Source organism: Meleagris gallopavo, chromosome 5 (assembly GCF_905368555.1).
Source record: "Meleagris gallopavo chromosome 5, MGAL_WU_HG_1.1, whole genome shotgun sequence".
Lineage (NCBI taxonomy): Eukaryota > Metazoa > Chordata > Aves > Galliformes > Phasianidae > Meleagris > Meleagris gallopavo.
Genome location: NC_139408.1, coordinates 36318815 through 36346464, shown reverse-complemented (window position 1 = coordinate 36346464; position 27650 = coordinate 36318815). Strand labels below are relative to the sequence as shown.

Below are 27650 nucleotides of genomic sequence, written 5' to 3'. Positions count from 1 at the left end.
GCTGTAAGAAAGTGCTTATTATTAGTTCAGCTCTAGCCTTCCAACCACAACAGATGAATCCTGCTTGTGCGGGAAGACTCAGTATGGCACTGCTATTGCAGGCAGCACCCAGTGACTGTCACCAGTGACCAACCAAGTGAAAACTGCACATTTAGAATGAAAATGAATTATAAGGATGTATCAGTGGCTGGCTGTGCCTGTATTTGCATCACTGTCTCTGTGGGTATGTATTTATTTACTTATTTATGGTGTTGAGTATAAAAGCTTTTAACATATACAAAATTGAAAACGTTATTTTTGAAGGCTGAGCCCTGCAACAACAGCATGTGCTTTCTTTCCCCCCTACTGCTTCTTCCTATTTCTTTCTCTTTAATTTTCAGCAGTATCCAGCTTGGCAGACTCTTGCAGGAGTTCTGTTTGGAACTTTTCAGAAGTAGCTCAAAATGAGATCAAGGAGGTGGCCCCAACTCTCTGTCTCTCTTGCAAACCCTGATGAAAGACCATTAAAATGCTACACAATACTGAACACAGCATCAGCATTGAGAACATGATGTATGTAAGCCTTCATACAGCCAGAGAAAAGTAACATTAACCTGACAGACTGCTGCCTGAAAGAGAAGCATGTATGTAAGGGCAAGATGTGTCTTGTTTTTGATAGCAAAAATGTAAGTGGACTCTTCTGTAGGGACATAATGAAGAAAATGTGGTGGTACCCTCTGTCCTCTCCACAGAGAAGCTGTCAGTTTCATGCTGCTACAAGTTACCCTATTGGTTTAGAGGCCAGAAGCCTTTACAGAGAGGCTAAGAGGTAACCCCACTAGCAGAAGGCATAGAGGTGTTAATATGATGCCACATAATAGAAATTTTGTTTTTCCACTTTGCTTCATTAAGAACATAGGAAATTACCTACAAACACAGCATTAAAAGAACTCTATGAGCTGCCAAAACAAACACTCAGAAGTTGAAAAGTGCCAGAGCTGAAGCTATCTGTTCAGCTTCTCCTGGTTTGCACACATGCTTTGGGAATCTTTGTATAGGAAAATATACTCTTCTCCTACAGAAACAGTACAGGTCTGTGTTCACCCCTAGGCTCTTTCAAGATGAGGCACTATTGGGTAATGAAAGAAACTATGGTTTGCTCATCCCACTGATCCATTTGCTGAAGGTAGAATGGTATGTTTTCAATACAGTTGAGCTAAATGAAAAAAAAAAAAAAATAGGAGAACTAGCACAGGCTACCTTGCTTACAGCTATTGAATGATGCTAATCTGAAAAGCTAGATACATCCTTTGCTTCCTGTGTCACTTATCTCTTCTAACTAATCAGTTCTTACACCAGTTTTTGCACATGTGGTAACTAATTGCACATTCCCCACTATGTGGATAAATGGTTTGAGACTCCAGAGTCTGATCTGGAGAAGTGCTGAGCACTCACAGCTGCAGCTCAATGGGAGCTCTGCTCCGAATATTTGAAGGAGTACATAATGGTAAGTAGCCTGGAAAATGAGGACCTGGAGTCTTAAATTAAGCACCCAAAATCACTGCACCTCTCAGCTGTTCTATTCCCAGCCATAAAATGGCGATGATAATCATAGGGGAGATCTGAAAATAAATACACATTTGTGAGCTTCTTAGAGACTGCAGTCATTAAGACCATGAGAAATTTCCCAAATTAAATTAAAAACTCTTTGTTCAGATCAAGATCATCTAGTCAGTGGTAAACAGTGTTTTAGGCCACATGTTAAACACATGGAGAAAGCAAAATATTTTATGGCTTTTCAATAAATTAATGCCACACATCCTGAGCACTGAAGAGGCAGGGATTCTGCGAGCAAGGCTGAAATGGCAAGAATGGCATCACAAACAGGCATGTGGAGGGAGTGTATTTAGGCTGCATGTTCCTTATAGGTAGCTATTCTTATGGACACTTACTGTCACAAACCGCTAATACGATTTCTGTGTGTTGAGGGATGCTTCAGATTTTTCTCTTCTTTAGGGGGAGAGATTTTCTGACTGAAATCAAGCTAAACATTACATGTACGTGCTATTAACCGACCCTAATCCATCTCAAAAAAAAGAGTATGTGTATATAGTGTTATGAAAACCTAATAGGAACTGGGAGACTGCCATATATTACCTGGCACACTGAAACTGTAAAGTCTGCTTTCACCATCAGTGTGACTTATCATCTGGAAGTGATTTAGTTGTGTGGTTACCTTTGGACTGCAGCTCTTTTCGGTTCTTTGCTAGCAAGCAAATAACGATGGTGAATAAGACTTTAGCACTATCAGGTAAACAAATAATTGGGCTAGAGATTTCAAAACCAGAGGTGAGAAGTGATTTCAAAGCTATTCAAAACTCCACAGGTTTTATCCACCATGGTTGTTATTAAAAGTAGTTATAAAATCCAGATCTCTACCCTCCCTCTCTCTCTAGCCCCTCTTTCCTTTACTACCTGCTATGCAGGGAACATGGCTCAAAACATACTACCATCAGCTCTGCAAAGTCCATGTCCACAAAGAAAGTTTGTTTCCTGAAGTAATTTGCAGAATATAGATTATTGTATTATAGGTATTATCCTCTAAACATATGTCATTTCCATTATCATCACTAGAATCTACTTGTATGAAAGGAGGTGAAAATATGTGATACACTGAGTACTTCACAGAAGAATATCGAAATGGGTTCTTATCCATTATGAAGGAGGTATGCTTCTGACAAAAAGAGCTGTGGAAACACCTCTGATAAGTTTGTTACAACAAATTTACAGAGCAGGAATCCCCCCAGTAGAAATAGGAGAGTTACATCTGTTGTCCCTGATATTTCTGAGCTGACAACACAAATTTCAAAAGCATATCCATCAGAAGGCACCATTCTGTGTGGGATCATGGCTTTCACACCTACTGCATCCCCAAATGCTTTTGCACTGTTGACACATACTGTTTGTTCACCAGGAAAGAATTACTGAGGAAGAGAGAGGTGAAGAGATTATAACAAGTGAGAAGATATTTTCTTGTGGAAAATATTTTCTTGCTGAACAAGGTTGAAGTGGAGGAAGGCAGCTCTGGGTGGCAGGAGCTGCAGGGGGGTTCGCAAAGTACCAGCTGAGGTGAGATTGTAGGTAGTGGATACTTATGCAACATCAGCAGAGAAAAGAAAATGAAGAGGGGAGAGTGTGATAAAAATGAACAGGTGAGGCTAGAGAGTTCAGCTAATGGTTTTAATTGTGGTGCATCACAAATTTTGTTATTTATTGCCTTCATAAACTCTTTTATATTTATTTAATAGAAATTGCATGAGAAGAACATCTTAGACTACATCAGGAGTATAAAAAAGTAAAGCTCGGAAGATGTTACAGACACACAGTGCTGAGATCACGTTCTGCAGGTACTTCTAATAAGACAGCAAAGAAAAAAGATAGCTATGTTTCACACTTACTTTTAAAGAAATGGCCAATGAGTGGCACGTAGAATAGCTTGAAAATCATCAAACTGGCTAAGTTTAGAAAAGTATGGTAAACATTAATGAAGGAGTCCCTGACACTGGAAGCACTTGGAGTGGTAATATCAGCCCTCCTCATACCTAAAAGAGACCATAGTAGGCAAAATGATGCTTGATCTGAGTACTCTATGGAACTAACACATGAGCTGATTTCTTACAGTAAATGATTTAGCTGTTCCTCATAAGTCCTGCTCCATATAATTAATATTAAATGTGAATCTGTTTCAGGACTTTTTGTTTGTTTGTTTGCTTTTGGTTTTCCCCATAAATTACTTCTATCCTTATTATCCTTATTACTTATCCTTATATTAATACCTCACAGGTCTGTATACACATTTTTTTAGAAAGTTACATCACTTTCTGTAGGATGAATGCGTGTGGAGCACAGCAGCACATTTTCCTCAACAATTTATGCTTTTTGTATCATTTTCTTTACTAACAATCAGACAATATTTGAGATTGTGCCCATAGCAATCATCCAGGCAGCAGAACCAGTATTAGTGATGCAGCATCCTGATAAAACCCACGTTAATAAGGACAATGAGAGATAACAATATTGAATTAATAAATGCATCTCAAAAATACCAAGAAAAAGAAGTGGCCTGGATTTCTGGTGCCTTCTCCTCTTGTTCAAACTACTGAACCCACCCACTAATCACAGGGAAAGCAAGCAAAGAAGGCTGATGTCACAGTTCCCTTTGTTACTTTAATATCTTAGGGCTAAGGCTGATGCTTATAATATTCTCTCTTATTTACCTCAAGCACCACATTTCCAGGCAGCACTGCATAGGGCTCTGTCTAAAGCACTTCTTGCTACAGGCAGACACTGGCTGTTACCACAGGAACACCTGTGTCTTACCAGCTTCAGCACATGTAGTGACCACTGAAACTTCCAGACGTGTCTTTTCTGCACCTTTTTATTGGTTAAGTTCACAGAAAACCCACTTAATTATTTCATAACGCCTTCATGAATCAATCTTTTACAGTGTACTTCAAGTTGCAGTAAAATAAGTGTGCTTCATATGGTAACAATTACAGGCTAGATTTATAAAAGTATCACACGCTGCTTGTGTTGGCTTTTCTAACTACTTTATTCATAAAACAGTGTTAATGCACCTAAAATAAATTCACCTTCCTTCTGAAACTCATTAAATTCTTCTGTCTCTACATGGATAATTCTTTGGTCGCCACTTATCCCAGGAGTTTGCCATGTGAAATAAGGACAGTATGTTCCTGCTCACACTTATCGCTCAGCCAGCAGGTGTGTGGGTTAGACACAGGGAGCCAGGTCTGTGCTGCATCTCACTGGGTTTCACATTATAGACATTAGGGATCACCAACAGCAGACTCAGTCCCCTCAGGCAACAGAAGGCTGAGTTACAGCAAGGACCTAGCCTACTATAAAAGGAGACCAAGAAGAGTATGGATTTGAAACTCTAACACTATCCCATAACTTCTCGTCTACACTGCAAGTTCAAGTTTATCTTCTTCCAGTGGCTTCAGTTAATGTCAGCTGTACTCACACTGCTGTAAGATATTATTTATACCTGCAAGTCTGGTGGGATCAGAACAACATAGGAATGGTATAAGAGAAGCAGTCAGTGCCTCACCTTCTCCGAGTTACTGCAGGGCTGCCTGCAGTATGAGGAGGCCTTTAGGCTGTGGTACCAGAGGTTTGTTTCTACAAATTGTGTTTAATCTGGATGGAAATTCAAACTATACTTATTTTGGAAGAAACATTGGTTTTCTTAACTAATGCAATCTGATCTTAAAAATAATGTATTACTTTACACTAATAAGACAAAACACTTTATTTTTGTTTTCTTGGGGTGTTTTTTTTTGTTTGTTTGTTTGTTCTGTTTTGCTTTTGCTGTTTTTTCAGTTTGGACATGCACAATTATGTGTGTAGCTTGCTTAATATTTTGTAGAGTCTTCTTTCTACAAGGAGGTAGTGAGGAAAAAGTTCTGGATGGAGAGGACTCTACATAAGCAGAACATCCCTCCTTCTTGGCTCGGCTTTCCTCTGAACATCCACAGAAAGTGAAACGTTTCTTACCAAATACTAAGTGAATTTCTTGATTGGAACATGTGATCAGCTTGGAAAAAACATGTTTTTTGTGCAATCTGTTTCCTGCCCAAGTACAACTTTGCCTTTGGCTAAACTAGCACCACAAGTCATAATCAATTAAAGTTCTTGTTTTTCCTTTTGGTACCAAACACTCATGCTTTTCATGTGAAGGCCTTAATGGTAGGTATATGTGTAAGTGTGAATGTTTTCCTATGTCATTCATATTAATGAAGCCCTGCAGGTGTATTTGGAGCACATTTTTCTTTTCATTTTCCTTCTGAAGAGTGCTTCCCCTCCCCAACATGTGCATATAAAATCACATTTTGTGGCCAATCTGGAATTCTGTAACTCTGATCAGACTGTGAACTTGTACCTACTTTAATGTCTTCTCTGGAAAAATGCCTCAGGAAAAGGCTCAAACAATTTATTCTGCATTAGAGAAGAAATACACTACTAAATGGGGCATAGAAACACTCCTTCAGATTGACCTAATCAAAAATAATTTGTTTCATCTTCCTACAGTTGGGTAATAGATGTTGACAAAGCCTGTGAGTTACTTGGCTTCAAGTCTAGCTGAAATTTCTCTTAATGGTGAATGTGAGATAAATGTTACAAATGTGATTCTGCCTTCAGCAGCAAAAGGTGATGGAGCAGTCAGTCACCCTTGTAACCCAAGTTTCTGAGGCTTTTTGAAATAGCACAGAAATCTGACAGGAAAGTGTGTGATATTTGTTGGAATTAATATTTCCAAGGTACTCACTTAGCTTATTGAGATCCACTAATAGGCTTTTCATCTTTTCACTGGAATTTGTGTCAGTTCAAATGTTCCCATAAAAAGTACAGTTGAAAGCCTAAAATAATCTCTCCCTATTATGAAATTGTAATCCAGGAATTTCAAAGGAGTGACACAAAAGTGCTAATTTAGAAAGATTCTTCTGCAGAGCACTGATGAAACAAGATTCTCTTTGTTTCAAACTTAGAGGTCAACAAGATATTAAATACCATTTGGAATCAATATAGCATAATGAATCTCCCTCCAAAAGTCTGAAATTTAATGCTGATTTAACATGGCTTTAACCATGACCTCACAAGGCCGGACATTCTACAAATATAGCTTACCTAAATCCACTGCAGGAACACTCTTAGTGGCTAAGACTGGAGCTCCATATAAATATGTACTCTTCTCTTCCTTCAGAGCTGGCTTTGCTGGGGCACGAGTTCCTGCTTCCTTTCTCTTTTCCAGTTATATTTTAAGGGTGTAATGATTTTCTGGTCTTCCAGTACACTGATTCAGTGGCACTACATTTACTGGAGCTTATAAAAGCATCAGGAAGAAGCATTCTGCATCATAAAATCATAGCAATAAAGAATCCTTAAGGTTGGCAAAGACTTCTGAGATCATCTAGTCCAGTTGCTGACCCATTTCCACCACGCTCACTGACCATGTCCCTCAGTGCCATATCTACACATTTCTTGAACGCCTCCAGGAACGGTGACTCCACCACCTCCCCAGGAGGCCTGTTCCGATGCATCATTGCTCTTTCTGAGAAGAAATTTTTGCTGATATACATCCTGAAAGATTAAACTTTGGATACCCCAAAATATCATGTCTCCAACAGTGGCCTAAAAATGATATATGTGGAGGAACAGAACAAGTGAGTGTTCATGTGATGGTATGTATTGAGACTATTCTCCAGGTCTTGAGCAATCTTTGGGTTAGGACATCTCCTGCCAGAAGTGGTGTCTTGTGCTTAATAATGATCATAATTTACAATCTAAGAAGGATCTACAGAATTAGCCTTGAGCATCTATAGTCAAACTATTAAAAAAATAGCACCAGAAGAGCGTCTTACAGTTTTTTGCTGCATAAATGTCTTCTAGAAGTAAAAAAAGCAAAATTTACATCCTCTCTTTCTTATTTGTTCTACAAATATGCTGGGCATTGCATTTAAATTTAACACTTATTTTTCTTGTTCTCCAGTTTGTGCCCACTGGCCACTCGTCCTGACAATGAACACCACCGAGAAGAACCTGACTCCATTCTATCTATACCTTCTTTTCAGGTACTAGTGGAATTCAGTGAGATTCCTGCTGTACGTTCTCTTCTCCAGCCTGAACAATCCCAGCTTTCTCAGCTTCCCTTCATCAGAGAAGTGCTTCTGTGATGGCTGTACTGCATTACTCCACATGTGTTTTGAGGAAGGTACTTTATGGAATAAAACATATTACAGTTTCTTGTGTCTCTAACATTTTCCAGCCCTCCGTCTTCAGGTGGGTTTGCAGCAGTCATTCCCACATTTGTACTGGAAATTATAATATCCACAAATAGTAGTTGGAATAACTGCAGGATTTCTGTGTCCTTGCAGGGCTATGTCTCCAACTCTTTCTATCTTTTACAGTTTCTTACAGCTGAACGAAGGTCTCTGTTCTACCTTCCTATTGCAATGGCTATGGCTTTATGTCTGCTTTACACAAGTGCACAGGGCTTCTACGAGATGGGAAGCGGTGATGATTTGAGCAGCAAGAAATGCAGCCTGGACATTAGCCATATCAGTGCTGTGACAGCCAGGAGAGCCTGGATCACTGCAGCCGCTTCAGAACAACAAAGTGCTTTTACTCTTACAGTAGATGCTTCAGCCTTCCGCCTCTAGAGGGGGATAGAGACCTACATACTGCTTGTAGTGTGAGGGGAAATCCCAGACCAGATCTTTGCTAACGGTATTTTCTACCAAATTCGCTGTAAATTTTAATGGCAAATACATTACATTTATAGGAGCTGGAGTTGCTTGTCTGTGAGAGTGTCTTGCAGCAATCCCTGCTGTGAGCTGGGACCCCTTGGAGTGATGTGATTTTCTGCTCAGAGTGAGACTACAGGTTTTGAAAATGGGCAGTGAATGGTACCAAAAATCTGCTCAAATGCTGTCTTCAGAGCCTCACTGCACCAGCACCAAAGCCAGGAGGTGTAGGGATCTCTCCTGCCATGCCTTCAAGGGCAAGACAAAAAGCATGGAGAGTGACACCCAGCATTTACCACAGTGCCTGTTTGCACTGTCTTGCTGTTCCAGAGAAGGCTGTTTAGGTACAAGGCAGATTACAGTGAGCAATGGAAGCACAGCACCAGTGGTCCTGCTCCTGTAGGAATGTCTGTCTCATAACTCTGCTGAAATTGTGTCAGGATAGCAAATGTCTCTGTATATGCAGAATATAAACAGAAGTAATGAATGTAAATAATTCACCTTGCCTTTCTCATTCTTGTCTGTCAGTCAAGAAAGATAAGGAAAAAACATGACAGCTAGCATGAATTTTATGTATAAATGATCTCCAGATGGAAAAGGAATTTAGCCCCTTATTTGGAACTTTCAGATGTTGGGAAGCCCAAGACGAATCGTGTGTATCACAGTGTGCTTAGAGACATCAGCCCAAGCACATCCCTGCCACACCATTGTCCTATGTACATGTATCAAGTCTGATGCACTCACAGCATGCTGGGGCTGCTGCACAGGGTGTATCTCAGCTGCAGGCAGTGCTGATCCATCCTAAGGGTGCTGGGCACAGGGCACTTCTGCCCATTGGATGCATCCAGCTTTCGGACCTGGATGTCCTCAAAGAAAGTGGAAGTGGTCCTTGCTTTGCAGGTAGTGGAAACAGGAGGTCTCCCAGGGCCTGTCCTGGACGTGGGTAATATCTGCACCTTGCACTTACTTGGGATCCCATCACAGAATTTTGGTGGTAGCAATCAACACCTAACACCAAAGAAATGCAGACATTTTGAAAACAATAAAAAAAACTTCCCCTCACATTTTCTGACCCAGGGAGAAAAAAAGAAAAACAAAACACTATTTAGAGCAAAATCACTTTTAAAAATTAAAATTAGGATTTTTTCTCCCTCTTCAAGCACAGAAATTGGATTATCTATAACTTAGCATCTAGAAGTTTCTGAAATGTGCAGTTTGAAAGTAAATATTATACAACATGAATCCTCTTGAGGGTGTAGAATGAGTCACACTACATTTGATAGTATTTCAGTAAGTTATTTCACTATTGACACAACTCTACATTAAGAAAAGTCTTGCAATAGGAAGTAGAAAATTTAGCCTCAGCCTCTACACCCTGTGCATATAGGAAAATAAGTTTTTGTAATAATCTAATTCCTGAAATACTGTTTGGAGGACTAAGATGCAGCAAGATTAGAATCAATTTAACATCAAAAATTTAAAAAAATATTTCTGCCCCCCAAAATAGGATATAGAATAGCTTTTTCCTTTTTATTCTGCAGAACTTCCAATATTTTCTGTCCAACTAATGGAAGGAAAAAAAAAAAGTTTTCATCCATAATATTATCTTTTATTTCTGTGAATCATGAAAAATCAGCTCATATATGTACAGGGTTATAATCTGCATTGCTCTTCTCCTGTAATGCCCAGAGTTCAGTACCTCCTGTTTCATTTCAGCAGCCCCTTTCCTTGTGCAAGCCAGAGTACAGTTCTCTTCCTGCAATAGGGGCTTTCTACTAATGTAGGAGAGTGAAGCGATGTGCTGTGTAGTTGGAGCTGATATTTCAGAAATCCTTCTTCAGAATAGCTTTGTGCCTTTATTCATTCACATTCAGCCTTCATTTCCCCTGTCTTAAAGGTTTTGATCCTCTGGCATCAACAAGGAAGGAAGTTTTACAATTTCTGACTTCATTAAGACATGAGCCTAATGAAGGCATTCTCCCTTACTTCAGTACTGAATCTTTTGTATTTAGTAGTTCTCTCACCACTACAATATACTTGGCTGGTTTTTGAAATAGTGAGATTTTGAAACAGTGATCTGTGTCCATACCATAAACATTTCTTTTCTTATCTCTGTATTTGACTCTTCAAGCACTTTCCCTTCCAAAGGTCATGAAATATCTTACTGAAGTCAGAACAGATTTTTGGCTATGTTGACTCCCTTGATCTCAATCACTGTGCTGAAAATCTGTTACAAGGAATGAAATGGCTGTTGAGTTGCAAAAAAAAGTCACAATATCCCTTCTATCTTCATTTTTGTGACCTTGAATGGCCCAGAAAGCCCCATCACTGCTCATTTTGCTGAACAGTTTCTGTTCTAAGAACTGTTTTATACTGAAAGGAGTGTGATCCTTCCATGAGGATTAAAATTGAATATAAATCTCTCAGCTGCAGTGAGTAGTTCTCTTACAGGAGGCTGTCAGTCTGTGCATCACACTATGGCCACTGTCTATCAAAAGACAAAGTGCTGGAGGAAGCAACTCTATGGTATGAGCAACCAGTGGCTGGACAATGCCCATTTTATTAGAAGAAGACCAAATCTGTAATTTCCTTTTCTCTTAAAAAATAAAATCCTGATGTTTAAAAGAAAAAGCCAAAATTTGTTGTGACTTGAAATACCTCAAAAAGACATTCACTGCAAGCTTCAATCTTTTTGCTTTGGCTTCAATGCTTACAGTTTACAATATTACATTATTTTCCTAAAGTCAAAATATTACAGTTGAGTTGAAGTGCTTCAACTGTAGAGAAGCAAAGTACTTCAAGCTGATGAAATGAAATATTCTGATATTTTTCTACTGAGCAATTTAGGTAAGATGTTAGAATCCTAGTGAGTCTCCAGACAACAAAGAGCCAACAGCGGACTGCAAGAGAACGCATGGAGGGAGAGCACATTGTGGAGCCATAGAAATAAATGGAATGGAAGGCTGACAAGAGCTTTTTACTTGCCAGTCTTAAAGGAGCTTGTGTGGGAAGAAAAGATACTTTAAAAACAAGCACTGCTGGGATTCCTTTTCTCTGTAGTTGTCTTTATGCTGCCGTGAAATAGTTCAAGTTGTTACAAACAAAGAAATGCAGTAAGGGTGAAAACAGACTGTTCACTTTGTGTGTCCAGGTCCCAACAGCCTAACTCCCTGATGTATGAGCCTCTAATGTCTAGCTGATTTTTTACAGTTTATGCCAGTTTTAACTTAGAGAAGACAATGTAATACTTATGCACAATATTTATGTGCAATACGAACCTGAATGCATTTCTGTGAACCTTGCTATGAGCTTCCAGCCAGCTTATGGTAAGGGGCATTAGACAGTGCTGTATGCATCACTGTCCCCAGTGCACTCTGGCTATTGACCCTCTTTCCTTCAACTCATTTTCTGAATATCCCAGAAAATGTGCTGATTAATTCTGAATTGCTGTCAGACTGGATTGATCCCCTTCATTCCAAGTGCAACGGGACGATTATCAGAGGACACTCAGTGAGCTTCAGTCTCTGGAGGATGTGATATTGCTTCTGTTTAAGTCAGCCAGTGAGAACAGATACTCAGCGTATGGTTTTACTGGCCTAAGTATAACCTGATAACAGAACCAAATTGCTAAGTAGCAGGAAAACTTCAGCCAATTTTTTCCTATATAAAAGAGTAGATTCCCATGACAAATCCCTGTCACTTATGTCACTTAGAGTTCAGCCATTTTCTGATTCTCCACTGCCATTTAATTTGAGTTCTCCCTGAACAATGTTTACTCTTCAAGGCTGGAATGTGATATTGTCTTACTGTAAAAGATAGAAGTGCAGACTGTTATTTAAACTAAGGGCCTCACTTTGCCAATGACCATCAAAGTATGCTGAAATGGTTACAAACACAATTTAGATGCACTGCAAAAACTTCTTATATTGTCAGAGCAAAGGGAAGAGGCCTTTGTAGGGTTAGTAAGTCTCACGGACTAATAACAATTTGTTTTTTCTTTAAAGCCCTCAGTGCTGACATAACATGAACGTGACAGAAACGGTTTTCAAAAAAGATTCTTTTCTATCTTTTGTGTTTACAGGATATTATTTCCCAAAACAACATTAGAAGCCAGGTTGTCCATTGCAATTTGACTATAATTAACTCATGATTAAAGACAAAACTTTGGCATGTTTTTTTTTTGTATTATATCTGAAAAAAAAATACACATTCAATATGCTTGAAAATAGTTTTCTTGTGTAGTGACCTTTAACAAAGATTGCTGTGAGGGTAATACATTGCTTCTGATGAAAAATATAATTACCTGTGTAACACCTCTATGATATTTATGTTGAATGCTAGTAATGATAGTTTTCTTTAATAAGCTGAAGTACATCTGAGATAATGCCCTAGGTAAAGAGTTGAGCAGAAGGAGATGTTCAAAGCTACATAGAAATTGTGCTGTTTCCTTGCTGTTTACTGCTTTCTTGGATAAAAGATAATAGAAGGAGAAAAGCCAGGGCCCTGGCAGTGTCCTTGTTTGGCTGAGGAGACATTACTTGCCAACACAATGCTCCAGAGGCAAATTCCTACAGGAAATGAATTGCCAAGCCACAGCTTTTAGTACATTGTTATTCCTGGTTTGGTGCTCAAATCACCAATAGAGACTTGGCCCTTGCCTGCTCAAGTGTATTTATCCCTTTTTAATGGCAATTGTATCTTTTAAACATCTCTCTAGAAATGGACAAGCAAAGCAAAGCCTGTGGACCTGTACTATTATATAGGCCAATGTAGCCTGGATATAGAAGATGTAGCCTGGCATTTATGACCTTTGTCCAAGCTGCCGTGCTATAGGATGGGCACACACAGCAGCAGAGGGAAGAAAAAACAACAGAAAATAAAGAAGGGTCCAGGGAAGTTTTCCAAACTAAGAATGGAAACTCTATTTAGAACAATCCTTGCACAAAGTTCCTGCTGTCTAGGTGCTGTGGGGCCTGATTCTTGGCTCTGTTACTACCACCTGTAGGATTTTATTTTCTGGCCGGGCATCCAGCCTGGCTGGCAGCAGACAGCCCATGCTGAAGTGCTGCTGGACACAAAGGGGACAGCTGTAGCTCTCATCTTCCCCACTGCTGCCTGTGTGCAGCCAGTTCCCGTGGCATTATCTGATGCTGGTCATGGACATTTATGGTTTACTATTAAAACAATATTTTCAAGCAATTTTCTTCCTACTTGTAGCTATAGACCTTTATGCTCCCAGTCTAGCGAGGTCTTCTTTCTGTAAATCCACTTGTGTAAGGTTTCCCTTATGTGTGCACACTAAACACAGTGTTAATTTGGACAAGCAATTAAACACTTAACCAGCACTGCAACGTTTCAGCTCATTTTCAGGTACTGTAAACCCTTCATTTCTTGTGTCCACTCTGTAAGCTGGCACAGTAAGACAACAGAAGAAATAATAAAATACCTAGCACCAGCAACTTAACTGATTTAAATTAGTGTATCTCCATTAAGTCAGTGGAGATATATACAAACATTCTATATCTGGATATATGTGAAAAAGTCCAAAATACACTGGCTTTCATAGGTCTATCTGTATTTTTCTCTCACCATTTCTGCTGTGTTTCGTGTATGTGTGTATTTTTTTTTGCCTTTTTTTTTTTTTTTAAGGGAAAACACTAATTTTATTTAAAATAGCATCAACAGTCAATTTGTCAGCATTGATTGTTATTGTGTTTCAGGTTGGTATAGACACCTTGCATAAATTTGATTATTTTATGCTAATAAAATCTTCTTGAGTTGACACTGTCCAGTGAATATAACCTCTTCACAATGGACTACAAATGCAGTGAACTCTGGTTCAGCATTGCACTTCATTGCTTCTAGGTGGTGTAATTCGTGTGCTTGGCCTAGAGATGTGGAAGAGTAATCTGAAGATACGGTGAACCAGGTCCCTTTTGCTGCATTGAGGTCCCCAGACATAGCACACAGTGCACTGATCAGCATTAGGAAGGTTCTGGACATTGAGTTTCTGGACCTGGTAGAGGAAAATGGAAAATGTTGCTCTGGTGGTTACCGCCTGAGTGAAAAACTAAGCAGAGCACATGAGGATCAAAAAATGAAGCAGGAAGAACACAAATTTAAACACTTAAGAGTACAAAGATTAATTTCATAAAATAAAATCTGCAAGAAATAAAGGAATCGAACCAGGCAGTACAAGAAATCTCTCCAAATGTTGCTGTTGACACTAAAGAAAGAGAGAGAGTATTCTGGCTGCAGCTGCAATACAGCTGTCACATCCAAATGAATTTAAATCCTCTGAGGACAACAAAACACAATAAACTGCAGCACTGATTAAGTTAAGCTGTATTTTTTCTCTGTATTCCCAGCTGTATGTATACTTAGAGTGTGAAAAAGTAGCCTGGAAGCCCCCAATGGTACAAAATACCTTTATGGGTGCAGGGAAGCCTAAGGTCTGCTTTTGCGTGTATATTTAAACATATCTCCATATCACCCTACTTCTATGCCACAAATGAGACTTCTCTCTTTTTCCCACCTCTGTTTCAAGATCACAAAGCACAGCTCAAGGCTCCTGATTTTGGTGAGCTAAGCGTGGAAGTTGCCTAAATACACTGCCAAAAGTACTGCTGCAGGACTTCCCGGCAGACTGTCGCCTGTTGTATTGAAAGAGCAGCTGCGGTGCTGGCTGCTGCTTGTTGCTGCACTCCAGGACCCCCCAGCCTCCCAACACCATCTCAGTTCACTCAGTTACCCACAAAGTTTTTCATGCGTTATAAGATGCTTATGCTGATTCACACGGCCACTGAAAAGCAGGGCCCGAGGTACCTTCCTGACTCAGTGACTCTGCACTCCACTGGTCACAGGCCGAGGTCACCGCTGCAGGTCTCAGCGCACCCTCCCTCTGCAGCGTCACTTTGGGTGGTCGCCTTTCAGCCATTGTGTGCAGCCCCGTGCCGACGGGCAGCTCCGCACTGCCACCTTCCTCCCTCTGCGAAAGGCTCAGTGCTGGGCGCGGCGGTGCCCATTGGCCAGGAGCTGGCTGCACATCAGTGTGATTCCTGGAGAAACAGCACCCAAGTCACTTTTTCAAACATTTCTCTTTTGTGTTTTGATCTATGTTTGCAAGATAAGGCACTAAAAATAGTGCTTTCTTTTTCTCCTTTGTCATTCCGTTTTTATTTTCTATTTGCAAATGTAATTCCCCTCGTGACACAGCCTGATAGAATGCATAATGCAACTGTTTGAGCACGGATGAACTCTTTTCTACTTTAAAGTAAACATTTGTTACGGACCAAAGCACAGCGTAGCTTTACAAAACACTTCTTTGATTAAATACAGAAAATAAAACAGCTGCTGCTCCAGCAAACTTAAAATGTTTCTCAAATTAAATATACACTATGCAATCCTGTGCTGTTTAACCATTAATGTCCACTAAATCAATGCGATAGATCACTGCAAACTCACAAAAGGAGTCAAGCCGGCACTACTAAGCATGGAATTCTTTAAACCTGCTTGATGTTGGGCGTAATACAAACGATGAGGTGAGCTGGTTTAGCAACTGCATTGTTAATCCATGGACATTTTTGCTGACTGGATGAGGAAAGAAAACATATTAAAAAGAAGAAAAAGAAAAAAAGAAAAAAAGAAAATTGGAATGTCTGCTTCAGAAATAGTAAAGTTGCTTTTTTTCATTGTTACAACAAATTCCGTCATATGAAAACTATTATACTAAGGTTACCCTGCACTGTATATTTAGGTCATTAAAAGTATACCACAAAAAGTCATGGTAATAGAGTGCTGTCATGGGATAAATACATCTCATTTTGAAATCTTCTCCATAAATGTCTCAGTCACCACAGCTTCCATTGAGCTGCAGAGAGCTGGCAGGAATGTTTTGTTTTAAAATTAATCATCCGCTGTTCTTCCTTCCTGTCAGCATGCTTAAGGACTGCAGTATGAGGGAGAAAGTCTCAGACCTGTGGTTTTATCATCCAATAGCCATGAGCTGAGGCAGGAAGGGATATTCCCAAGCTTGACTTTGAAAATATCGTAACTCTGGGAATTTCAGCACCAAAAAAGCTGTTCTGACTAACAGAATGGACCAATAGGTCTTTAAAGCGGTTATTATTTGTCATACCAAAAGATGAGAGATTATCACCGACAAGTTGTCAGGGATATTGCTAACCAGTATGTTAATATAGGGTGGTTGTCAGCATACAACACACCATCAACAAAGTTATAAGATGCTTCAGCAGAGTTTAAGGCTCTCTGTGTGAAGCCGACTAAACTACAGAAAACCAATACCCACCCTTCCTTCAAGATCAGCCTGAAAAGGAGGGCAGAGATGGGAGGGCCTGCAGCCATTTATTCACTATTAGTTATTGTGTGCTCTTCTTGCCTCCTGGCTTTCTGTCCTCCCATTTCCACTGACCCTGTGTGTTTAGGAGTTGTTTGATGCCTGAGTCAACTTCTTCTCTGAGGAGACTGCAGGGGGATTTGTCTGTTGCTGCAGAATCAGAGGCGGTCAGAGCTGCTCCTGCCCACAGCAACTTCTAGGGCAGTGCCTGACTCCAATCAATGTACAAGTACACTCAAGGCAAAAAAAAAAAAAAAAAAAAAAAAGCCCAACAACTAACCCACTCCAAACTTTATGAGATCACTCCTGCATTTTTTATGGGAACTTCAGCTGTGGCATTTTCAAAGTTGCTATGTAATGTTGTATCACTGTGTTTGCAATTTATTAAAATCCCCAAATACCCTAAGACATTTTCTTCTGAAGCATTCTTGCAGCAGCCACTTCCACTCTACTTGTAACTTCTCTGTCTAAGGGACTGAGGATGTTTAAATAGCTTTAGTGAACACAAGAACAGTACACACATATGTCCAGAACTCAGCACAGACGATTGCAGTAGCGTGGATCAGGTAGTGAGTCCATAATGAAATACATCTCCTGAGTGTTCATGTAGAGGTTTTGACAACAATTTATACAATTAGTGCACTGTATGACTACTCACCTGTTACATCATTACAATCACAGAAGTTGTATGATACACTTCAATAAAATATGACATTATTTTACGTTGCGGAAATTGTTGTAGGATGAGCTGAGCCAAAATCAGATTTTAGATCTCTTCTGTTCTCTTCTGACCCACACTCTGTCAAACCACGCAGGTAATTTGCTAGTGCCTGACTTTGATAATTACTGCACAAAAGAACCTTCGAGAAAATAACCCAGAGAGAAATTTGTATTCTCACCACACCTAGCAAAGGTTTAGCTCTTTCAAATGAAAGAAATTTCTTGACCCAAACTGTACTGCAGTGCTCACCAAGGCTTAACTTTAAGATCCTTTAGATTAAGAATGGATAATGACGGCAGAACCAGGCCCAAGGATTTTACTGAACAACCTGAGCACAAGCTTAAAATGAAGCATATCGGAAAACATAATTCTGGTTACTGTTTCCTAATCAGATATTTCAGTCTAGGATTGTCTGAGGATCTTTGCATGTTTTACTGTTCAGTTTAGTGACTAACAGCATTTAAGGAACTGCAATGGGACTGAGGAATTACTACATATTCTCATGGTTTCTTAACACAAGACCTGCTGGTATAGAGTATGTTCAGATGTGCTGTGAGAAAATGACTGCAAATAGGCTTTTAAATGGAAACTGTCAAGAGAGAAAAATGAGGGCAAAAGAGGTAAAACATGAGTGAGAGAAGGGAAGAAAAGCAGAAGAGAGCTGTGGAGACAGACGCTGAAACAGAAAGGAAAATAAATCATCTTCTGTGAACTTCAAGGTCTATTATGGAAAATAATGAGCATCAAAAGTGTGTGTATGCACTTTCATGTGCAAAGTACATAAAGTTGGATGTGTATCATGAGCTGAATCTTAGTCTGAGAAATTTTTGTATACAAAAAATAAACCTTGGCTCCTTGCTGCACAAACCTGAAATAATTCTCTTCATTACATATATCTGTAGGGACAAAAAAAAGCATCTCAATATCAAGTCAGGGCAAAGCTGAGAAATTCAAATGCAGATTTCAAACCACATTTGTAAATGGGGATATTTGGTCTGGCCCATATGCAGTCAAACATAAAATCCAGTTTCTAGTGTTACAAACTGAAAGCACCTCCTCAGTAAACTCCCACCCACCAAGAGAACAGAATGGGGGCTGCTGGCACAGACAGTCCTTGTGTGGCACCCATAGGGAAAAAAAAAAGGCAGTCTCAAACAAATTCAATCAATAGACAGGAGTCTCAAAACCAATTATGATTGCAGGAGTTCGGAGAGACACAATGGCTTGAGAGAAAGCCTAAGTTATTGGCTGACTAAGGGAAGGAAGGCAAACATTTGGCTTGGCAGCAGGCTGGTGGCAGTCAGCACATGTGAGCCAGCCTCACCAGTGCCAAAGCACTGGTGCCTCTGGGAGACCCGGCAAGGCACAGAGGAAGGAAATCATATCCTATGAAAGCGACAGAAAGACCTTTTTAAAGTTTATAATTTTGGCTGTTGATTTTATTCTCATACAGATCTTGTATCAGAATTCAATAGCATTTAACCATTGGAGAATACTTATTAGAATTTATTTATTACTTTAAAATGTAATGAATAAATGTCAGTCCAGGCCAAAGAGTCATACACTGAAGAACAATATATACCTTTATAAGCCGTTCAAAGCACAAAATGCCTCCATGCCTTTGTGAAGGTCTGTCAAAGACAAGGGTCTGGTGAGCAGGATGGCTTCCCTGGGGGGCACTCCTGTCCTCTGCTGTAGTCTCTCAGCAACTCTAAAAAGATCCAGTGGGGCTTTTGATCCAGACTTGCAGAGGGCTTTAGGAACCTCATCCCCGTGAAAGAAAAGGAGTAGTTGTGTGCCAAAGCACTTGGAGAGCTTGGGGAACAGTCTCAGACTCTGCTGTAGACCTGTCCTTTCAAGGCCGTTGTTACTCTGCATTCCAGAGATGCCTCCTTCACCATAAGCATGAACATCTTGCCCTGGAGAAAGGGTCCTCCAGCTTTGGCAGTGGGTGCAGGACTTGGGAGCAAGTCTTTCACCCTTCATCTGGAGCCTGCCCCTGCCCCAGCAGTGGGATAAAAATGGAGAAGAATGGTATCAATGGGACTGCTGCAGCTGTGCCACCCAGGTAATCTCAGGGGGTGTTCCCTGCTTGCCCAAGGGCAGTGTGCTGGCAGAGGAGCTGCTCCCTCTGCCTCTCCCAAGATCTGAGGTCCAGGCATCCAAGGAGAGGGAAACCAGGGCAAGTGGCAACCCCACACTACTTCCTTGCATTGTGAGGACACACCACCTAGGCACAGCACAAGCTCATCCCAATCCAAGAGAGGGCAGGGAGAGTTTGTCCCTCGCTGCTTTGCTTGTGGTCTATTTGCAAAATAATTCCTCCGGGATGATCACACGGAGCAAATGAAAGGCTCTGTCCACTGCTGCGGGTAATCCCTCTTCCGAGGAGTAATGCCTCTTGTTTAAATGCAGAACAGCAAATTGAGGGCTTCAGAGAAAGTGTAAGCCTTGGATAACATGTTTTTAATGTATTGGATGTAATAATTATTATTTATTTTTAATTAATAAGCTCTGTAAAACCAAATGGAAACTGATAGCAGAGAGAGAATTAGAGGCTTCAGAGTAACCATTAAATGAAAAAAAATCCTGAGGTTTTTGTTTGAGTTCATTGTATTTAGGTTGGGGAATGGTAATGAAAAGAAGAAATAACGAAGCTGGGGAAAATAAAATAAATAAAATAAAATATTTTTTAAAAATAATGAAAAAAAAGTGGATTTCTAGGAAGTATTAGAAAGCAGAAAAACCTACGACCAGAAGTAAATGATATTATTCTTCTAGGAAAAAAGACAAATACAATACAGAGAGAAGTAGAAACCATTTCTTCCTGTAGAGAATATTACACTCCTTCCACAATATTACCCTAATCATAAAATATACTGTAAAGAATGTAGATTGCAAAGCGAAAAGGCAAGATTTTATGGTAAGATTCAAAGTTAAAGCTGGTGAGTTGTTGAGAGGGAAAGACATGATTTGCAGGCACTTACAAAAGAAAACTTCAGAGCTATGAAAATTTTCATTATTGGAAAATTAAGTAAAGGATTTTATGGAAAGGTGGCATCTTTCCTGTTTTAATTTCGAATTTTAAATTTTAAAGTTTCCACTGAATTCTGTGAGATCAGGTTTTCCTTTCAGTAAACCCGAAGTGGTGAGTGTTGAATCCTCTCGTATGGACGCTGCACACAGCTTGAAATATTAAAATCCAGTATCTAGAGAAAGAAAACTCTAGGCCAAGGTTTCATTTGCCAAGTGTTGTTGTGGTATTTGTCAAGTCGCTCACTTTCCATGCCTCATTTCCCAGCCGTCAGCGACCCGTGGCTGTGAGACCGCCGAGGTGCGCTGCCCCGGCAGCTTCAGTGGCTGAAGCGCACGCAGCCCGCAGCGCAGCCTGGGCGCCTCCCAGCCTCCTCCCTTTGGCGCTGGTGCTGCCTCGCAGCCGTCTGCTAAAGCGCTATGGAGGGCTCCTCCGTAAAGCTACGACTGCATCCACCAGAACCAGAATGCCGCTTTCATTGGCGTAAAAACTTTTATCTATTTTTTTCCCTCTTCTCTCTGGTCGCATTTGAGCATCCCGCGTATATCAGTTTAGTCAATCTGCTTTGGAATCCTCCACTGAGCACAACAAATGAACCCATTCAAAACAAACAAATAAACAATAAAGAACAAAAAAACGAGAGAAGCTCCTGTTTTCTCAGATGTTTGTAGCCCGGCAGAGCCCCGAGGGGAATGGGGAAGGTCAGAGCGTGCTCCGGGATATCCTCAAAAGGGTCGGGCCACGTCTCGGACTGGAGAACGCTGCTGTTCCTGCCCTATTTCTCTTGAGCCTCAACCAAACACGCTTGGCGGCAGGGAGGGACGAAAAGCGCGCTGTGAATAACGTGGCAACAAATAAATATTATTGATTCAGAATCTTTTTTTCTTTCCTTTATCCTCTACGAAAAGAGGACATTCTTTGGGACGCACAGTGTGGCTGGGAAATTAGAAAGGACGGGCACGCGCAGCGCTCCTCCGCGGGCCCACGCGTGGGGTGCGCAGCCGGCGCTGCCCATCCCGGCCCCATCCTCGTGCGCGCCGTCTGTCAAAAGCTGTGGCCCCCGGGAGTCCCCAGGGTCAGAGCGTCCCTCGAGGGGGTGAAACTGAACCGGCAGAGCCCGCAACGGGGTTGGGCAGCCGGGGCTGGAAAGCAAGGAGTCGGTCCCAAGCAAAACAAGACATGAAACATTTCAGGTTCTTGCGTTCTCCCTTTGAAGAGAACTATTTCCCGCAGATAACAATGCGTAGGTATATTTAGATAGCTCAGCTCGTCCAGGGAGAATGTGTCTTGTGCTATTTGAGAAAAACTCTAAGAGTAAGTGCAAATATTTGATGCTGAAGAGCTCTTAAGGCTTGAAGAGTACCATTTACTTATTTCTACACATCAGTGTGGGCTTAGGATGTTAAATAGATTAAAAGGCTAAGAGAGGTCACTGAAGTAGACTCTCTTTCTCTCATCCCCACTTTTTTTCCTTGCAGAGTTTTTGCACTCTTTGGAGAGTCCTTAGCAAACTCCTCGTAAGAGCCACCGCGATACTGTACAGCGGCTCCGAACCCCCGGCCCGCCCCTCCCCTGCCGCCCCCCCGGCACCTAGCTCCGAGCACAGGCACTTAGCAAGTGTTTGCCCGCGGGGTCAAGTTATTAATAAGCACGTTGCGGCCTCCTTTGCTTTCGGGGCGGCCGGAAGCGGGTGGCAGTGCGCAGCCCGCAGGTAAGAGCGGCCCTGCCAGGCGGGGCGACAGGAACGAGCCCCCCCGGGGCGACGCGGGAGCGACACGCGGAGTGACACACCGGGAGCCGGGTCCGGGGGCCACGGCGGTGCGGGAGGAGCGCGGCCACGTCTCTTCTATTTAATCTTATTTAAAAAGACATAACTAATAAATTTGTATGGACGGGGCTGCCGGAGACGTAAAGCAGAGTCGATAGTGGTTCAATCCCATTGAACCCTATTGAAAACCATGACAACAAGGAACAAGCTCCGATTTATCCCGGAGAGTTAAAGCACATTGTGGGAAGGCGTCAATCACCTATTATTCCTGATCTGAACAAATGCAAAATCTTGACTGGAACAAATGCTTCCAACAGGTCCGGGACATAGGGCTACATTTCCCCTTTGTTCACGGCCTAGCAGTTGGCATGTATTTGTGCTCCCCTCGCTCCGACCACCCAGGACGGCTGGGAGGCAGCGCTCGGAGCGAGGAAGATAACTACTGTCACCCGCACGCTTGATAGGTGGCTGCGGCAATCTCGGCCTGGGAATGGTTTATACGGAGCGTGGCCAGTCCCGGGAAAATATGCGGGAAGATGGCCAAACGGAGACCGGTGCCCTGTTCATCTCCGCCACAAATCTCCGCGATATAAATCTTGCCCCTCGCCGCCGTTATCGCCCAGCTCCCATTTCCCGTGGAGTGGAGCTGTTTCGCGAAGCGCCGCACGGAGCCAGGCGGGGAGGGGCTGCAGGAGGCAGAGGGGCGAAGCTGGGATGGATAAATATAATCTGAGCACAATGGGTTAGAAATGTCTGTTTGGGCAGGGAGATCTGAACTAACAAAGCGGCCGGCTAGAGCCATTTCTGCATGTGCCTCTGGATTGCTCTTTCGAGGCGCAGGATTTCATGCAATTTACCCGACGGGGCCACACTGTGTGCACTTGGGCGGCGACAGAGCTCAGATGCCCCCTCTCTTCCCGGGTTTCTTCCCCTCGCTGCGCATCCCGCACGAAGCCGAAACGGGTCGCGGCTGTCGGTCCCCCGGTCCCTGCCCTGAGGCTAGGAAGCGAGCCCTGCGCTGTGCTCGGCCTTAGAACTGGCGAGGCTTGGTGGCTTTATGTCGGTTTGTGAGTCTCACGGAAGCCGGGCATAGCCAGACGGCAGCTCCGCTGGGGCCGCTGGGGCCGCATCTAGTCGACGGCCTCTGCCCCAGATCCGGCCAAGTGCTAGGGCTCTCCGCAGGTGAAGCAGAGCTAAGAGGGATGTGGATAAACAAACAAAGGCGCTGCAGCGTCTGAGCTTTTCTCCTCTCCCATCCGGAGTCACTGCAGCACCTTACACACGTCGCCCTTGGGTTATCACAGAGCAAAATGATGTTAATAAAATCTCCCCTACTCCTCCTCCCTATGAAGCAAGTGTGTCGAGCTACCTCTGTGTACCCAGCCATGGTCACCCTGTCGCTGTTCCCGAGAAAAAAAAAGGTGCACCTTACAGCCACACCATGCACAGGAGACGTAGCACAGTCCCCAGAACGTTCGCACGCAGCAGCTTTCCCGCGGAGGTGTGAAAGTCTCGGTAGGGGCTGAGGGTAGGAACGCTGCCACTGGCAAAGAGGGCGATGAACGGCCCGGGAAAATGAAACAAATAGCGAGTGAAATTCCTGCCAGGTTTAAAGAGAGGGAAAGGAAGGAGGGGGGGATGGGAGGGGGGGGGAATAAAGAAGGAGAAGCTGGGAAGGGGCTCTCGGCAGGCTCTGCGGATGTCCTGGGAGGATTCACTTTGTCTGGGGATAGAAGGGACGCTGGTGGCTTTGGTGGCCGGTGGAGGGGGGTGGTTGTTGGTCATCCACATGCCACCCAAGATGTTATTCACTGCTAACAATTACCATTATCTGTCCCCACTTTTGGCTAATCAGACAGAATATGTAATGATGAAGCCTGTTTCCTGCTGTCTTTGGGAGGTAACGGGTTATTCTCCCATGGGGGTGGCGGGAGGGGGGTTACACCTACTCCCATTAGGGCTTTAGCACTTGACTAATTCAGGTACTTAGCATCCCATAGACAGGGACGGTTTGAAAGCGGGCAGTGTTTGCAGTGGGGAGGACTGTTTATATAAACAGGACACCTCTGTAAACGACACTAATATTTGGGGTTGAGTGGCGATGGAAGGGCTCCTCTCGAGCCGAGAGATTCCCCAGTAACTACGCAGTTCTTTCCTCGAGGCTTTAAGGGAGAGGGTTTGGGACTTCGGGAAGATATTTTGGGGGAGTGTGCACACCCTACCATGGCCACATCTGGCAGGATCAGTTTTACAGTGAGGAGCATTTTGGATTTACCAGAGCAGGATGCGCGTAGCATGAAGCAAGCTTCTGATCACCACCACCACCACCATCACTCGGCGGAGAAATACAGCGGCTCTCCGTATCGTGGCTGGATAGAGACGGACAGAAATCACTATCCCTGTGAGTATACCACGGACAGGAGCTCGCCATCTCCTTGCAGATACCGTGTGTTTGTTCCCCGTTCTTCTGGGGAAGATGCGAAGAAGCGAACTGCCAGCGCGTGTAGCCTGCAGCATCGGGGGGATCCAGGCTGGGAATTTTATAGGATATTATTGAACTACAACAACCAAGCAGCAGGAGGATCCCAGCCACGAGCTTATGAGAGAAAAGATTTTTTTTTTTCCTCTCGGTCTGAGCAGGGCTACGGCAGAAAGCTTAGCCTCGGGCTGTGTCCTCCCGTCTCTTTGCAGTTACCATTTAATCTCGCCTCCCGGATTCCTTCCTCCCGTTTCAGTGTTGCAGGGGTCCGCCTGTTTGTACTGGAGAGGCTCGGGTCCCCCCGCAGCGCGGAAGGCAGCACGCAGGCTGCCATGCAGCTCTGTGGCCGCAGCCGTGGATGCCCACGCGCTTCCCACCGCTGCGAGCAGCCTTCGCTCAGCCCAGCGCTGCGGCACGTCTGCCTTATCCCAAACTGCGCGGCAGATAGAGATGCTTTTAAACAGAGGTGAGGGGGCGAGTCTCTGCTTCAGGTGGAAGCAGGTACCCCATCGGGATAAGCTCCGCGTTAAGGTAATCGTGGCTGGAGGAAAGTGCGCGCACTTGGTTAGCCCCGTGTCGCTGCTGGCATCCGCACAGCCGCGCGAGGCGAGGAGGGGGTGCCTGCGGGGACGTGCCGCGGGTCTGGCCCTTTCCGTCCCGTGGCTGCGACTCCCCTTACTCGGGTTGGGTCCGGCACACCCTCTGAGTTCCGGTAAACCTCGCGCTCTCCCCGCAGGAGGCGATGCGCTCGGCCACAGCGGCCCGTATTCTGCCCGGCCGCCCCTCTCTCTAACCCCTCGCTGTCCCCAGCTTCCGACGAGAGCGGCCCGGAGCTGAGCCTGCCCGACTCCACGCAGAGGTCGCTCCCAGCCCGCGGCTCGGAGGCCGAGAAGAAGAAGAAGAGACGGGTGCTGTTCTCCAAGGCTCAAACGCTGGAGCTAGAGCGCCGGTTCCGGCAGCAGCGGTACCTCTCTGCGCCGGAGCGGGAGCAGCTGGCCCGCCTGCTCAGCCTCACCCCCACGCAGGTGAAAATCTGGTTCCAAAACCACCGCTACAAGATGAAAAGGGCGCGGAGCGAGGGCCCCGGCAGTCCTCCTCCTCCGCGCCCGCCCGCCCTGCTGCGCCGGGTGGTGATGCCGGTGCCGGTGCTACTGAGGGACGGGGAGCCCTGCCGGAGCTTCCCCGCCAGCTCTTCACCAGCCGCCTCTCGCCCAAAGCTGGGCTGCGCGCTGGCGGGCTGCAGCGCCCAGGCCGCTCTCGCCGTGCAGGGCTACCCGGCCTGCCCACCTACCCTCGGCGTCTGCCCCGCGTACCAGCACTTAGCGCATCCCGCCGTCGTCTCCTGGAGCTGGTGACGGCGGCGCCTCGCCCTCAGGGCAGGACTCATCCCAAGGGCTCGCCCGGCCTCGGGCTCGAAGAAGACTCCCGGACGGGGCGGGCGGGGCGTGGAGCCGCGGGCATGGAGCGCGACTGCTGGGGCAATCTGCCCCCGGGGCACCGAGCCGTGTACGGCTCTGCTTCGGTGATAGCTCCTCTCCTCCTGGCTCTGTCGGAGAGGTTTCCTATTAAAAAAAATAATAATAAAAACTAGCGACCTAGTTTATTTGAAAATAGCTTATTCTTCCAGTGACTAATAAAATGATACTCAGAAAATATTTTTTTTCTCGGATAAGGAGTGTATTTTTGACCGTTTGGTCTTTCACTTTGGATTATCTCTCGCTCTTAAATACCTCTCTTGAACTCGCCAGAGGACCTTCGCATCCCAGTTCCTCTACGCTACCCACGCGCGCGCTATAGTAAACGGCGAATAGAGCTTGCCAGAGGGTGCTGGGTGCCTGTGGCTGCGGGCTCCGAGCCCTTTGCTTGGGCCGAGGGCTGCGGGGCGGGATTCCCACCGGCTCAGCTCGGTCCGACGGCTCCGGCACCGCGGCGGTACGCTCAGCGCTGAGCTTTCCCGAGCCGCTAAGGCAGGAGCCGACATTGAGCGGACTTGCCCGCTAGCTCGCAGCTGTTCCAAAGGTATGGTGGGGAAGGGTGGCCGAGAGAGCAGTGAAGTCTGTTAACAGCTGGATAATTACGTCTTGAAGCGCTTTATCGAAATATTGGTTTTATTAATGGGAGGGAAATAGTCATTTAACTGCTAGCTTTATATACGGAAAACACTTTAGAAAAGAGAGAAAACGGGTTTGAATTATTGACTGTCTTCAGCTCTTCGACGGGAGACGCAACCAAGAACCTAGAGGGAATATTTGGGGGTGAGAAACCGCGGGGACTGATGTTTGCCGAGGAAAGGCGGTCGAGCTAAAGCAGAGGGGCACTCAGGAGCTTTTTTTTCTTTTTTTCTTTCTTTTTCTTTTTTTTTTTTTTTTTTAAAGCGTGTTTTCCCGAGAGGGAATTCCTCGGACCAGGTGTGCCCCGGGACAGGAGGCCGCAGCCAGGCCCCGCACCACATCCCGCCCGCACATCGCTGGACAGGTGCCGAGGGGATGCAGGCAGGGCCGGGCTCGCGGATGCGCGAGGAGAACACGGAGGAATACAGACTGTGTGTCACCTGTCTTTCTGTTATTGTTATTCTGACCCCTCTCCCCCACCCCCCTTCCCTTATTTTTCCTCCTGCCATCCGAAATCTTTTTTCCTTCCCTCTCTTCCCTTTTATTTTATTTATTTATTTATTTATTTATTTTTGTCTCAGCTGCTGGCCACCTTGTCTCCCATATGGATGGGGTTATCTCAGAAGAATCTCCCAGAGAATCGCTCCTTAAACCTCCTTTTGTCTCGGGAGTTGAAAAGAGCATTGTTGTGGTTGAAAAGGACCTAGACAAAATCCGCACTGTTTCAATTCAGGACTGTTTAATCAGTCCCTAGTGACAATTTTATGGGTTTTAGGCGGTACAATAGTATCTTTTAAAACCTTGTGGCCTTCATGAAAACAAAGAGTTTGAATTTTATGGGCTTACAACTCCAATTAGAACAGTGCCAATGTGTATGG

The 27650-nt window shown here is 43.9% G+C and overlaps 1 protein-coding gene across 1 annotated transcript; it reads left to right on the top strand.

Annotated features, from left to right (window-relative positions):
* The first annotated feature begins 23864 nt into the window (after positions 1-23864).
* On the top strand, positions 23865-26250 carry NKX2-8 (NK2 homeobox 8). The gene is made up of 2 exons (XM_010711685.3): positions 23865-24583; positions 25472-26250. Exons 1-2 carry the CDS (start codon positions 24406-24408, stop codon positions 26014-26016), a joined length of 723 nt encoding a protein of 240 aa, XP_010709987.1. The 5' UTR covers positions 23865-24405; the 3' UTR covers positions 26017-26250.
* The last annotated feature ends 1400 nt before the right edge of the window (positions 26251-27650 follow it).